At 67.6% G+C, this 14072-nt stretch overlaps 2 protein-coding genes across 2 annotated transcripts in view; one reads left to right on the forward strand and one right to left on the reverse strand.

Annotated features, from left to right (window-relative positions):
* PSMG3 (proteasome assembly chaperone 3) overlaps positions 1–14072 on the forward strand; it is a 139146-nt gene that overhangs the window by 79362 nt on the left and 45712 nt on the right. The gene's annotated exons all lie outside the window — the stretch shown is intronic.
* ELFN1 (extracellular leucine rich repeat and fibronectin type III domain containing 1) overlaps positions 2628–14072 on the reverse strand; it is a 37448-nt gene continuing 26003 nt past the window's right edge. The window contains 2 exon segments of the mRNA XM_059699421.1: positions 2628–4512; positions 4514–5588. Coding sequence (XP_059555404.1) covers positions 2925–4512; positions 4514–5334 — 2409 coding nt within the window. The 5' untranslated portion in view covers positions 5335–5588 and the 3' untranslated portion in view covers positions 2628–2924.

The following is a 14072-nucleotide window of genomic DNA, read 5'->3' on the forward strand; positions in this document are numbered from 1 at the left end:
TAGATGGATGGGTAGATGGATGGGTTGGTGGATGGGTGGGTGGATGGATGGATGGGTAGATGGGTGGGTGGGTGGATGGATGGATGTGTGGATGGGTGGATGGATGGATGGATGGATGGATGGATGGTTGGTTGGTTGGGTGGATGGATGGATGAATGGGTGGGTGGGTGGGTGAAACCTCAGGAACTCCCACCAGGTTCTGCTGCCTGTGCGCTGTGTTGCTGGTGGAGAGAACGTGGGGCTTGCCATGCCTGTGGCCTCTGATATCGGGCTGTGCTGACTCGTCACCCCTCCCGTGTCCATGCCTTTTGCCACTGTGGACAGGGTGACTGTCCCCCCTTGACTGAGCTCAGCCACCTGAGCTGCTCTGGGAATGGAGCGTCAGCAGATGCGACCACGGGGCTACTCCTGGCCACAGGCTGGCTTGCTGCCTCTCCCCCCAGCACCCAGGCTGTTATGTGAGCCGCAACGTGTTGAGTGGGTTGTTATGTGGCATGACCGGGCCAGCAGGTCACTGACACACAACCCCTGTGGCACACGCAGCCTCGGCCCCACGGGCCATTGGACCCTCTCAGTGGCCAGTGCGTGGGGGTGGACGGAGGGCAGCAGCGTGTGGTGGTCAGGTGGTCTTTGGTGGCAGAGCTGGTGTGGGCGTGCCTCTGGCCTGGCCCCTCCTTCCTCATTGTAGTTCCCCTTTGCAGACCAAGCACGGCCACTCCCAGGAAGCCCTCCAGGCTCTCCCAGGCAGCAGTTCCCACCCTTCCCCAGGCCACCTGTGGCTGCATCCCTGAACTGGGGCGCCTGGCGTGGCACCCCTGCCTGCTGGCCGGGAGCTCTTGAGGGCGGGCAGGGCAGGTCCCTCCCCGGCCCCACAGGAAGGTTGGCGCGGAGCTTCACCTGTCTGTCCACTAGGTGACCCCGTCTGTCCACGCCTCCCGTCTGTCCACTAACTAGGTGACCCCGTCTGTTCACGCCTCCCGTCTGTCCACGCTCCAACACCACCAGGAGGTCCTGCAGGCAAGGACAGGCGCCATCACATCATGCCCCCGGGACTGGCCTGGCGTTGGGCAGTGAGTGCCACCCTGACCAGCCCTCGTGTCCGGGGAGGGCTGGCCAGTACTGTGGCCGCGTCGCTGTATGACCCTGGGTGAGGGGTCCCTGAGCCTCCGCCCACAGGCCCCTCCGTCCTGGGTGCAGTCTCCCGGGCGTGTCACGCCGGCTGCCCGGTGCTGTCCTCTGGACCCCGGTGTGGGTGAGGGGCTGCCCGGAGCTGGGAGAGCCAGGGCTGTCGGTCAGGCAGGGACAGGCAGGGCACGTGGCATCCATGGAAATGACCTGCTTGGAGGGGCTCTGTCCGGGGCCCAGTGCTGTGCACCCCGCGCGGGGGGCTCATACACCAACCTCAATGGGGCGACCGGGCAGGCCAGCCTGGGGCAGGTCGACTGGCCCCATCCACAGGGTGGCGTCGCCCCAGAAACGTGCCCAAGGCTGCAGACAGCCAGAGGGACGGACAGAGGGGCAGGTGGACCCTCAGGAAGGACAGGGAGGGGCACCAGCAGGTGGGACGGGGCCGGGAGGTTGGGCACCTCAGGGGACAGCCCCAGGCTCCCACCCCCAGGAGAAGGCCCTGCAGGACCAGGCGGGGAAGGGGGGGAGGGTGCAGGGCTCGGGTGCCATGTCCTCCAAGCCTCGCTCCGGCTCCTGGGGGACATGGCGACCCTGCCGCTGAAGTACAGGAGCCACGGTGGTCTGGGCGCTCAGTCCTGTTCGCTGCGGCCTCGAACCACCCGCTCCCTGAGCTTGGGCCACACCCCGCGGGGCAGGGATGGGGCCTGGGGGCCGGACCTTCCCAGGAGGCAGGGCTCCAGCCATCACAGGGCCACCGTACCCCACTGCCCCCACCAGCCTCTTAGCTCACCCACTCACACCCCCCACTGCACCCCTCCCCTCTGCTGCCCACCTGTCCCCCCGCCCACCTGTCCCCCCGCCCACCTCTCCCATGGGTGCCCGTGCACCCCAGGGTCACATCAGACACAAGAAACCCCGAAGCTTCCCCTAAACCCACAGTGAAACCCACACACACAAGCATGGTCTTTCCTTTGCAGTGTTTAGTAGACATCACCTTTTCCTTTCTCGTGTCACAGCAAACATTGTAAATATAGACATATTTCTCCGGTACATTAGGACGAAGCGACAGTGGCTGCTGGGCACCCCGCCCGCCCCTCCCCAGTCCCGGCTCCAGCTCGCCAGGCGCTCAGCCAGCAGTCACTTCCCTCTGCCGTGGCGTCCACAGGTGGCAACGCCGCCGAGCAGACAGAGCCACAGGCCACAGAGCGTGCGAGCGGCGGGGCCATGCTCCCCACGTCTGCTTTGTCTGTTTTAAGAGAACTTTACTTTTATTATTTAAAAAGGGAAAAGGGAAGAAGAGAGAGAGAGAGAGAGAAGTCAGGAAAGAATCAAGAGAAAAGATACTGAAAAAAGTTCCCGCCCCCGCCCCCATCCCTCAGACACAGTTTTCCGAAGTCCCTTGTGCGTGTGGTGTGCAGTGTATGTGCTACGTGTGCAACATGTGTGGAGTGTGTGCACCGCTATGTGTGCACGTGTGTGTGGTGTATACGAAGTGTGTGTGAAGTGTGTGCACACGTGTGTGAAGTGTGTGTAAACGTACAGTGTGTGTGCACACATGTGCGTGTGTGGACAGGCCCTCCCCCCGTGAGTGTCCAGGGCAGGTCCATGTGCTGTTGTCACTGTCCGCGCCCCTCCCTGCTTTCTCTATAGAGCCCCAGCTTCGCCTGCTGTCCTGTGTGAATGTGTGAGTGTGCATGTGCGTGTGTGAGTGTGCGTGTGTGTGCGGCACGCGAGAGTCTCTGGGTTAGAGCTGCAGGCCGGAGCCCCTGGGTCCGGCGGCGTCACGTGTCGCCGGCTCAGGACTTGTGCTGGGCCGACACGCCCTTCCAGTAGTCGAGGATGTCGTGCAGGTCCTCGTCCTTGGCGAACTGGACCTTCTTGCGCAGCGCGTGGCCGGCCGCCATGCACTCCTCCCCGTCCTTGCGCCGCCGGCGGCTCAGGCGGAGGCGCTCCCAGATGCTGTGGGCGGCCCGGCAGGTGGCCGCGGCCTCGGGGCTGGAGGCGTAGCGCAGGTGGCGGTACTGGGGCGACAGCGGCGAGTAGGCGGGGTCGCGGGGCCGCGCCCGGGTCAGCGGCTCCAGGATGGATGCCTTGCGGCCGCTCAGGCCCTCGGGGGGCAGGGTCCCCGGTGGCGAGGGCGACTCCACAGGGTGGGAGCCGGGGTAGGAGTGCCGGTGCTCCCCGTACGGGCGGCCCTTCTCGGCCTCGGCCCGCAGCACGGCGGCCTCGGGCGTCACCGTGAGGATGGTGTCGGCCGCGGGCGAGCTCTTCTCGATGTACTTGGCCTCGGAGGCGGCGGCCTTGTGCGCACCGGCCGCCTCCGTACCGAAGGCCCTGGGGCTCCGAGAGGAGCTGCTGGAGGAGGTGCTGGTGCGGGGGGGCCCCGGGGCGCCCTCCACGCTGTGGTGGCGCTGCAGGCCGTGGCCGAAGGGGTCCTGGTACGCGGGCGACAGGAAGCCGTGCTTGCCGGCCAGCGGCTCGGCCAGCAGCACCAGCTGGGGCTCGGCCGCGGCCTCGGACTTGAGGGCGTCGATGCAGTTGTTGATGATCTGGTTGACCTTGTCCACCTCCTTGGTGATGGTGGAGATCTCGGTCACCGAGCCCTGGCCCCCGGCGCCCTGCCGGGCCGGCTCCCCCGTGCGCACCTCCATGTAGGTGCCCTTGCTGGCCTTGGGCGTCTCGCTCTCCACCGGCTTGTACGGCTCCACCTCGCCGGCGGCCGCGGGCATGAAGGGGAGGCGGGTCGCGGGCTCGGGGCCCAGCAGCGGGCCCTGGGACAGGGGGGCCAGGCCGGGCACCTCCAGCTCCGGCCCGTACTTGAGCTCAAGGATGGTCTTCTTCAGGCCGCCGGCCGCAGCCACCGCCTGGTGCTTCTCCCCGCGGCGCCGCCGGCGCAGGCCGTAGTAGACGGCGCCTAGCACGAGCACCATCCCGAACAGGCAGCCCAGCACCGTCATGATGTAGTGCGTGGCCGTGGCGGGGCCAGGCCCGGGGCTGGGCGGGCTGGGCGGCGGGGGCAGGCGGAGCGTGAGGCAGGTGTGGTTGTGCAGCAGCCCTGAGCTGGCCGACACCACGCAGTAGGTGTAGTTGGTGAGTGCGGCCAGGCTGGGCAGGCGCACCTCCTGCAGCGGCCGGGTCAGCCGGTGCACGGTGGACGGCCGGCTGTTGTTGAAGTGCTCCAGCGTGTACACGCGGGTGAAGGGGCTGGGCAGCTGCACCGTGAGCGTGGCCGAGTTCTGGGTCAGCTGCTTGACCTTGATGAGCGGCCGCGCCCCGGCCTGGGGGGCCAGCGTGGGCAGGGCCACCGGCGGGGTGGTGCCGTCGCCCGAGAAGCAGTCCTCGGCGGCGCAGGGGGCATCGCTGGGCTCGGGCGGCGGCGGGGGGCGGCGCCTGGCCGGGCGCCGGGCGGGACTCGGGCTCTGGGGGGGACTCGGCCGCGTAGGCGCCGTCCGTGCACACGGCCTGCAGGGTGCTGAGGATGCTGCGCTGGCCGTGGCCCCGGCCCAGGAGGAAGTAGCCGGCGTAGGGGGGCGGGGCCTCGCACTGCACGCGGTCGTGGGTCTGCGTGGCGTTGGTGAAGGCGGCCAGCCAGCGCAGGAAGCCCAGCAGCTCGCAGGAGCAGTAGAAGGGGTTGCTGTAGAGCTCGCAGGCCGAGAGCCGGGCCAGGCCGGCGAAGGTGGCGCTGTGCAGCCGCTGGATGCGGTTCATGGACAGGTCGATGTTGAGGACGTTGGGGCAGCCCCCGAAGGCGCCGGGCGCGACCACCTCGATGCGGTTGGCCTGCAGGTACAGGTACTCCAGCCGGCCCAGCCCGCGCAGTGCGCCCTCCGTCAGGCTGCGCAGGCGGTTGTAGCCCAGCTGCAGCACCTGCAGGTTGAACTGGCCGGCGAAGGCGCCGTCCTCGATGTAGGCGATCTCGTTCTTGGTGAGGTTGAGGTACGTGAGGTTGCCGAAGCGGCTGAGCGCGGCCTGCTGCACGCCGTGGATGCGGTTCTCGTTGAGCCGCAGGTCCACCACCGTGCTGTTGATGTGCTGCGGGATGGCCTCGTAGGGCGGCTGGTTCTGGCTGCAGATGGCCAGCCACACGAAGCCCTTGTCGCCCTCGATCAGCCAGCAGTCGCCGCGCGCCAGGCCGCCCGCGTGCAGCAGGGTGGCGGCCACCACGCACGCCCAGGCCCACAGCGCGCCCCACCGGCGCCGGGCCATGGGGACGGCTCGCGGGAGGCCCCGCTGCGCCTGCCCAGGGGGACCGGGCGGGGCCGGGCAGCAGCCCGGGAGGAAGGAGGGGAGGGAAGGGGCCCCCACTCAGGCGCGTCCTGTCCCGGGCCGCATGGTCGCACGTGGAGGGCGGGGAGGGGCGCCCCAGTCACGGCCGTCCACCTCGCGTCGTCCACCGGCCGCGTCCTATCGCCACCATGGCCTCCTTGCCCATCAGCTCGGGCGTCCGTCCGCAGCGGGTCCTGCAGCAAGAACGGGACGGGGAGAGAGGGGTCAGGAGCGGCCGGCACCCCACACGCCCGGGGTCCGCGGGACCCTGCCTCCAGCCGCCGAGCCCGGTAAACCTGACGGCACCGGCTAATGAGGGACAGGGCTGCTCCAGCTCTACCCGCCCTGAGGACGGGGCTCCTGCCCCCCCCCCGCACCCCCCCCAGGCCTGGCCAGGGCACCCGCGGCCCCACCTGACAGCCACCTGCAGGGGGTGCTCTGAGCTGGCCAGGCGGCACCCGGACAGCCAGGCTCTGGTCCCAGGCCCCCCCACCCCACCTCTGAGCACGGGCCTCCATGCCATCTCTGCTCCCCTCCCCTCCCCACCCCCGTGCTGAGTGTCAGCAGGAACAGACTGTGGACAGGGCGGCGGGGGCTGCAGTCGGGGGGATGTGGCCCGGGAACCCACTGAACACCGCCCGCCCGCCCGCGCTGCCTCCAGGACAGAGGAGTCAGGTGCGTGTCTTGTTAATATTGGCGTTTGCCGCGGCCTCGGGCCTGGGGCCTGGCGGGCGGCCAGCTGAGTGCGTTTCCCGATAGCGGCGTCTGCAAGCAGCCTGCTCGGTGGCTTAGATCAGGAGGAAAAGTGGGAGGTGGGATGGATTTTCCCCGGCAACTTGAGGAAGGACAGTTCGGCTCCTGGGAGCCTGTTTCCGACGTAAGGAGAAGGGAGGTGGGGTCGCGGGGGAGCCCCCGGGCCAGCCCATGTTGCTGTGTGATCCTCAGCCAGGATGGCCTCTCGGGCCCATGGGAAATGGCTCCGGGCAGCCGGGGTCCCCGTGGCCTGGCTACGTCCAGTGGGGGGGCTCGGACCTCACCCCACAGGGCCTGTCACCCCCAGCACACGCCACCCGGAGCCGACAGCCTGGCAGTGCTGGGGTGTACGCCCCCAGGGCTCCCGAGGCCACAGCTGGGGGGCTGGTTTCTGGGCGGGGGTCGGCTGGGGCTGTTGAAAGGCTGGCTCCTGCCCCCGCCTCCAGGAGGGGGGGGGGCGGCACACGCAGGCCCAGGAAGTGTGGGCCTCAGCACGGCTGATCCTAATCACCTTTAATCTCTTGCTCAAAATAACCCAAAGTCAACCTAAGGAGGATTACAGGCCTGAAGAACCCTTATCAGGAGGTGGGGGGGGGGGGCGGGAGAGGGGCTCCTGCTCCCAGCCGCGCCCACCCCCACTCCCAGGGCAGGGCTGAGGGCTGCACACACTCCGGCTCCCACACACCACACGTGTGTAGTCAACCCGCACACGCCACACGCACATCAGGACTCCATGGCGTGTGTATGCAGCTCCGTCCACAGTCGGGGGGCGGGGGGTGCAGTGTGGCCGTGCACAGTGGTTCCGGGACAGCCTCTCCTCCCGTGCATCCCCCAGCCTCCCCGATTCGGGGGCAGATGTGAGGGGGGCGGGGCCCGGCCCTTGAGCTTTGCTCCCGTGGGGCCAGCACCTGCCCTCTGGGCTGGGTGTGGAGGTGCCCCCCCCCCCCCCCGCCGCACCTACCCCGCACCCGCCAGTGTCCCTGTTCGTCCTTCGCTCGGGGTTAACCACCGCCCACAGGATGTGGGCCCAGCGGAGCCTGAGCCCTGCCCACGGTGGGGCCTCGGCCAGCAGGCGGGGGGGGGGGGGGGCGGGGGGGGGCAGGCCTCGCTGGCCCGGCCGGGACGCCCGCCTTCTCTCAAGCATGGGCTGCATTTGGTCAGGCCCAGGGGCTGTCACCCCTCACCCTCTGGGGGTCACACAGTGCCCCCGCCCACGGCACCGGGGCTGGGCCACACCACCCCGGACGGCGGACGGCGTGCGGGAGGCTGGTCCCCAGGGCCTGTCACCTGCAGCCGGTGTCGCCGCGAACGAAATAAAGAAATAGGGGGGTTCCGGGCTTTTAAACTCCTTACGACCGGATCTGCACAATCGCACGGCGTGCTCCATCCCTGAGCCCTGAGAGAGCGGGCGGGTCTGGGGACTCCGGGCAGAGGGCACCAAGGACCAGGTGGGGGAGCGGGTGGAGGGTTACAGACCGATGAGGTTCACGCGTCTCACCCTCCGCTCACGTTCACTGCTCGTCAGCCTGGCTCTGCCGCGGGCACACAGCGGGCGCAGGACCGGCCAGCGGAGCCACCTCGGACCCGACTCCCAGGCCAGAGTGAGTGCAGCTCTGCCAGGCCTGGCTGTGTGACGTTGGGTAAGTCACTCAACCTCTCTGAGCTGTTTCCTCTGCCCAGTGGGAACCCCTCCCGGACGGTGAAGACAACACGACCGAGGACTAGAGGCTCCGCTCACGCCGCCCGGTCCTCTGCGATTGGGGAGGGGCCACAGTTCAGGGCGCGCACTGCGGGTGGACGAGCTGGGTCCCAGGTGGCCGTCCAGCCCTGTTGGCTCAGCAGGTCCTCGCACTGGGCCCAGGGTCCGGCCGGGTAGGCCCCATCGCCTGCACCACGGCCCCCACCCCACAGGCGCGGGGAGGTCGCTGAGGGACGGACAGGCCTCAGCGAGTGGGCAGACCAGGTGGCCGCTCACAGGGATGTCCTGCCGGACCCCCCACACGGAGACCCGCTGTGCAGAGCCCATCTCCAGCCCCCGGGGGTCGGGCATCGGTGTGACCGTCAGGCAGGGAAACTGAGGCCTGGACAGCGGGCGGGGTTGGCACAGGAGAAAGCCACGGCCCATGGCGTCTCCGTCCACCGCCCGCCTGGTCAACACAGCCCCCCTGGGTCTGCAGGGGCCCTGGTGCCGGAGCCCGAGCCGCGAGCCCCCCGGGAGGACCCGAGGGGGAGGCTGCCTCTGGGGAGACGCCGGCCTCCCTCCCCCTCCTCTGGCGGCAGCTCCAGGCGCGGAGTTAATTAGGGCCCGAGCGCTAATGGTCTGTTATGCTTCCACTGGGCAGCTTCTTAAATTAAAAACGCGGCGCACAGCATCACCGGAGGAGAAACCGCTCCACAGCGGCTCCAGCGCTGGCAGGGAGGGTCCCCGCCCGGCGAGGGTCTCGGGGCCGCGGGACCGTGGGAAGTTCTACCCGTAGTCGGACCTGAATCTCTCCAGCTGTTGAGAGGGATGGTGGGCTGGAGGCTGGTTCGGCAAGTCCTCCTGAACCCTGACCCCCGAGTCCCCAGCTCGGTCCCAGCCTGGCCTGGAGGGAGGGTGGGGCCTGATGCAGGGACCCCCCTGGGGACATGGAGACACGGCTCTCCCTGCGCTCCACTCACCCAGACGCGGTGACCCGCCAGCCCCACCCAGCACCCGCCGGCCCAGCCGCCGGGGTTACGAGTCGGCGCATTTCCTGGCCGCTGTGAACTGTGTTGAAGACTCGGGCCTGGCTTTGGAGCAGAGACTGTAAACGAGAGATTAGCCCTCAGGTCGTAGGTTAATAGGGAGAGACGATGCCAGGCAAGGTGCCCTCTGGGAGCAGGAGGCAGAGTCGGGCCGCGCCACACCTGCCCCGCCGTGGGGTGAGCCCGCCCTGGGGTGAGCCCGGCGGCTGCCAGCCAGGACGGGCCCTGTGGCCGGGGCCCCGAGACCTGGCGGAGGACAGGCCTGGGGCCCCCTAGCGACTGCCCCTTGTGGGGGTTAATCCTCACTTAAGGGTGTTCTCATTGCTTTTTAGAGAGAGTGGAGGGAGGGAGGGAGAAACATCGATGTGAGAGAGGCAGCTGGTTGCCTCCTGTCTGCGCCCCAACAGGGTGGGGAGCGAACCCACAGCCCAGGCAGGTGCCCTTGGCGGGGAATCGGACCCACGACCCTTTGCTGCACGGCCGACCTCTGCACCCCCAAGGGCAGCAGCTCAGTGTTGTCACGTCCACGTCGGACACGGCGCAGCCACAGCCGTGGGGACGAGGGTGTCATCTCATCACTGCGCCCCCCATACCCCCACCCCCCGACGCTCCTGTTCCCACAGCTGTGCATCTCGGGGCTCAGCCCCAGCACCAGGCTCCACCCACCTCTACCCACTTACCGCCTGAATGCCGACACACACCCGCCTGCACACACCCCCAGGCCTGCAGACACCCCCAGACCTGCACACACCCCCAGGCCTGCAGACACCCCCAGACCTGCACACACCCCCAGGCCTGCACACACCCCCAGGCCTGCACACACCCCCAGGCCTGCAGACGGCAGCCCCTCCCAACACTGACACCACAGACCCAGTCATGCGTGATGGCTGCTCCAGCCAGGCCGGTCCCTCCTGCCCGCAGCCTGCACCCCTGACCCCACCGCCCCCCGGTGAACCCGCAGGACTTCCTGTGGCTCCTCAACGCGTCTCCACCACAGACTGACCTGGGGGAGCCCCGGCCTGTGCGGCTGCGACACGACCGTTCTCCCCCCGTATGCCTCTCAGCAGCCGTGGGCGCCTTCTCCCGTGAGCTCATCCCCGGGACCCGCGGGCTCTGTGGCCGCCGCATGTGGGGACCGTTTACTCCACGCGTTTCCCGCCGGCTCATGGCCAGCACCCGACACGCCAACCTGTGTGTGCGTCCAGCCCGGGCCTTCCGGGTCTCGGCGACATTCTCTCCTCGGCGGCCTCTTGGGTCCCACGTCCTCGCAAATCGCCGCCAACACCGGCAGCTCCTCTCGCTCACCCCGCGGCCGGTTCGCGTCATTGTTCCGCCCCCCGTGCCTGGGCCATGGGCATGGGCACGGGGTTTTCATGTAAAAGTTTCTGAACGGAATTGGCGACCTCCCACCGTTGAGCACGAAGCCTCGCTGGACGCGGACAGACTTCCTCCCGTGAGCAAGTCCCTCCGGTTCCATCCCAGCCGCCGCTTCGCCGCCAGAGCACGGCCTGGGCCATCTGCCGGCAGCGTCGGGCCAACCCCTGCGCGGGTGCGAGCAGGCTCTCTAGCACCGAGCCCTTTGTGTCGCTGCCAGAGCCCGCACCGTCACGGAGCCCCGCTCTCCGGGGTGTGGGTGGGACCTGCTTGGGCCTTCGGAGGACCTCGGACCCGCGTTCCCGGCACATCTGTGTGGGGTGCGAGCGCCGTGCAGCTGGGGGCCGGGCCCCCCTTCCTCGTGGCCCTGGTTGCATGAGCTGGGCCCCCATGGCGACGGGTTCGGGGAAGTCGTGTGGGCAGGTACCACGCGCAGCTGGGACTGCCGACCGGTGCCCTGGACAGGGCAGGAGTGTGATGGCCCCGGCCCGTTGGCGTGGTGGTCACAGTGTCGGCCTGAACCACTGTCTCGCGTTTGAGTCCCAGTCAAGGGCACGCACCTGGGTTGCAGGTTCCCCCCCAGGCCCCAGGCAGGGTGCACGCAGGAGGCAACCCACCGATGTGTCCCTCTCACATGGATGTTTCTCTCTCCCCCTCCCTCCCTCCTGTCCGCTCTGAGTATCAACGGGAAAAACCTCCTCCGGTGAGAATGAACCACAACAAGAAGCTGACAGCCTGAGAACAGTCGTCACAGCTCAGCGAGGGTCACCCGGAGGGCGAGATGGAGAAAATGGAGACAGTGGGGGGGGGGTGCCACACTCACAAGGGAAGACGGCACGGGGCATGTTAGGGGTGCGTTACCACCGCGAGACGTTCCGGAAGGAAGGCGGGACCTGAGGGGGTGCACGGGAGGCTGGGGCGGGGGGAGCTCTTCACGCCCAGGGCCTGGCTGTCGCGGGCAGGGAGCCCGTGGGGTTACATTTTAGCCAAAGGGGCAGCTTTTAGGTATTCGTGTGATTCTTCTTCATACCTGGGGCTGCATTTAATATTTTATAATTGGTGAAATATTTATTAGAGATTTCTTAAATATTTGAGACACCTTAAATATTTTATAGTAAATTTTTAAATGTTTTGAAAAGGGACGGGCCGCGTGTGAGCTGAGCTCCCGTCGCCAGAGGCGTGGGGAGGGCAGGGCGTCAGGGCGAGCTTAGGAGCAGCTTCCGGCCGGCCCGGGTCCAGACCCCCGTCAGGGTAGCACCCGCATCTGTGTCTGTTCAGAGGGCCGCGTCCCTCTGGTCTCTGCTGTTTTCTCCGCCCAAGGACCAGCACCGGCTGGAGCCCAGGGCTGGAGCAGAGGCTGCGCGAGGGGTGGGAGGCCCCAGAACCTGCCCCGGGGCTGCGGCCACTGCACAGATGGGAACACTGAGGCCGGGGGCGGGGTGGTCTCGGGATCACAGGCCAGGACGGAGCGAGTGTCTCTCCAGGCTCAGTTCCAGCAGCCGGAGCCACAGTGGGCGTCCTGCCCTCCAAGGGCCCCTCCGACCCTGAGCCTCTCTCGACCTCACTGGGGCTCAGCGGCCGGAGTGTGCAGAGCCTGGTGCCTTCGTCATCCCATCCACAGGCTGTAAAGTACCTAGTACAAGCGGGCACCATGCCAGGCGAGGCAGGGACACAGAGGTGCCTGAGGCATCGCGTCAAGAGAGCCTCCCAACTCTGGGCTCTGCCCTCGGGGCCCAGCCAGGGAGCCGTATTTTCCCTGGGGCACTTGGCAAGGTCGCAGCAGAATCAGAGGAGGGCCTCCCCTGCCCACACCTAGGACCTCGGCCCCTGTCGCTGGTCCCCTCTGCCCCTCCCCCACTACCTGGAGCAGGTGAGAGCGTCTGTCGCCTGCAGCTGGAGCTGCCACCTGCAGACGGTGACGGTGCTGGTGCCCTGGCGTGTCACTGCTTCCTCCCGGGAAGCCAGCAGCTGCCCCAGGGCTGAACCAGCCTGACAAGCCGCCCGCTCACTGTTAGCAAGTGTCTGGCTGGACACCTGTTTCAATGCTGCAACGAAGCAGATGATCCGCAAAGTCCTCGTTCACAGAGGAGGAGACGGAGGCTCCGCGAGGAGGTGGCGAGGCTGGGACTCCGCAGGCAGAGGCCCCAGGCCCCCAGGGGCTGTGGGGAGGGAGGGGCCGCTGCCCGTCCAGGGCAGCTCCTAGGGCTGACCCGGCACTTGAGCCCTGGACACCTGCAGGTGGGGGAGGCGCCTGGGTCAGAGGGAAGGGAGGCGGCACAGGGGAGGGGCGCCCCGGAGCTGGGCCCTCTGTGGCAGCAGGAGCCGTGGTGGTTGTGGGGGAGGGGGGCAGGACAGGCCTAAGACAGGCCCAGACTCAGCTCCCAAGTCCCGCACGCGGCCTCGGGACAGCCCAAGAGCAGGGTCCTGACGGCGGGCACAGATAAACTTCAGTACGAAGCAGCCATGAGGCCGTCGTGGGCACAGTGGGCAAGGGAACGGCTCGGAGCCCATGTTCCCTTTCTGACGACCAGGAAGCCTTGGCCAGCACCGCCCGCCCCCATGCCCCCAGCGGCCAAGATGCAGATCCGAGGGCTGGAGCTGCAGCAGCCACCCTGAAGCCATGAGGGCAGAGGCTGAGCCGGAGCAGGAGGAAGCTACGGGAAGCTGGGTCCCTGCCAACCTCCTTGGGCTGTGCCGCCCCCCCCCCCCCCGCCCTCTTTACCTGAGAAAAGCGAGTCCCCCGTGGGTTCATCCACAGGATGGACAGGTCTCTGCCTTGTGCAGCCAAATGCATCCCTGGCTGACAGCGTCCGCGAACGCTGAGTAATTTTATTAGAAAGTGCTCTCAGCGTAATTACTTTCCGTGCTTCTGATTCCAACGAGAAGGGCCCGCCCGGCTGGCCTGCCCCTTGGACGCCTCTGTCCACTCTGCCTCCGTTTTTAATAAAACCATCGCAGGCCCTGGCCCGCCCTCCCCTGGGCCCCGGCCGCCAACTGGAATTTAATAACATTGTTTTCTTTCCACTGAATTTATTTTTATGATTATGAGTTCTATTTATGGCAGAGGAGGCTTGTTTTCCATTTGTAGCTGCTATAAAACTTCCCTTTTAAATAAATATGTTTAAGTTTTTTAAACGTGAATTTAGAGAAAAATGGAAAGAACGCAGAGGGAAGGGGGGGCACGTGGGCGGCTACTGCCCAGCCCCCGCGTCAGCCGCCTTCTGCCCCTGGCGTGGGGAGGCGGCGTGGGGAGGCGGCCGCAGGTCCGGGAAGGGCTGCCCCCCAGCCGCCCTCGCTGGGGCTGTCGGTCCAGCCGGGGCGGGGGAGGGGGTGGGCGGCTGGCCCCGGGCACTGGCCTCCGGGAGGTGAGGCCTCAGCCACGGGCTGAGCTGCGGGCAGGGCGGGGAGCTCTCCTGGTAACCAAGCCACTAACTCAAAGGCCCGGCTCCTGCCAGTCCGCCCGGTGAGGCCCGACTTCAAAAGCCGGCCTCCGGGAGCCGCGTGACCTTTTCCTAATTAGCTCGGCTGTTTGCTCGGCAGCCGCCAGCTGATCTGCGGACAGCGGCTCCCGCTCCAGCCACTGTGCCTGTCACCCTCGGGCGGGCAGATCTCTGCTCCGGGAGCTGGGGGCGGCCGCCCTGGGGGCGCTGGGGGGACGGGTGGTGACAGGCTGCTCCGTGGCCGTGGGCAAGGCACCAGCACGTTGCGCCAGCTCTGCCGGGGGGAGCATCACCCCAGTTCAGAGAAGGAAACCGAGGCCGGGAGGAGAGGGGGGCCGGGCTCAGTTCCACCAACCCCCAGACCCCTCTCCCTGCCACGGGGTC

This window comes from Myotis daubentonii, chromosome 5, assembly GCF_963259705.1.
Source record: "Myotis daubentonii chromosome 5, mMyoDau2.1, whole genome shotgun sequence".
Classification (NCBI taxonomy): Eukaryota; Metazoa; Chordata; class Mammalia; order Chiroptera; family Vespertilionidae; genus Myotis; species Myotis daubentonii.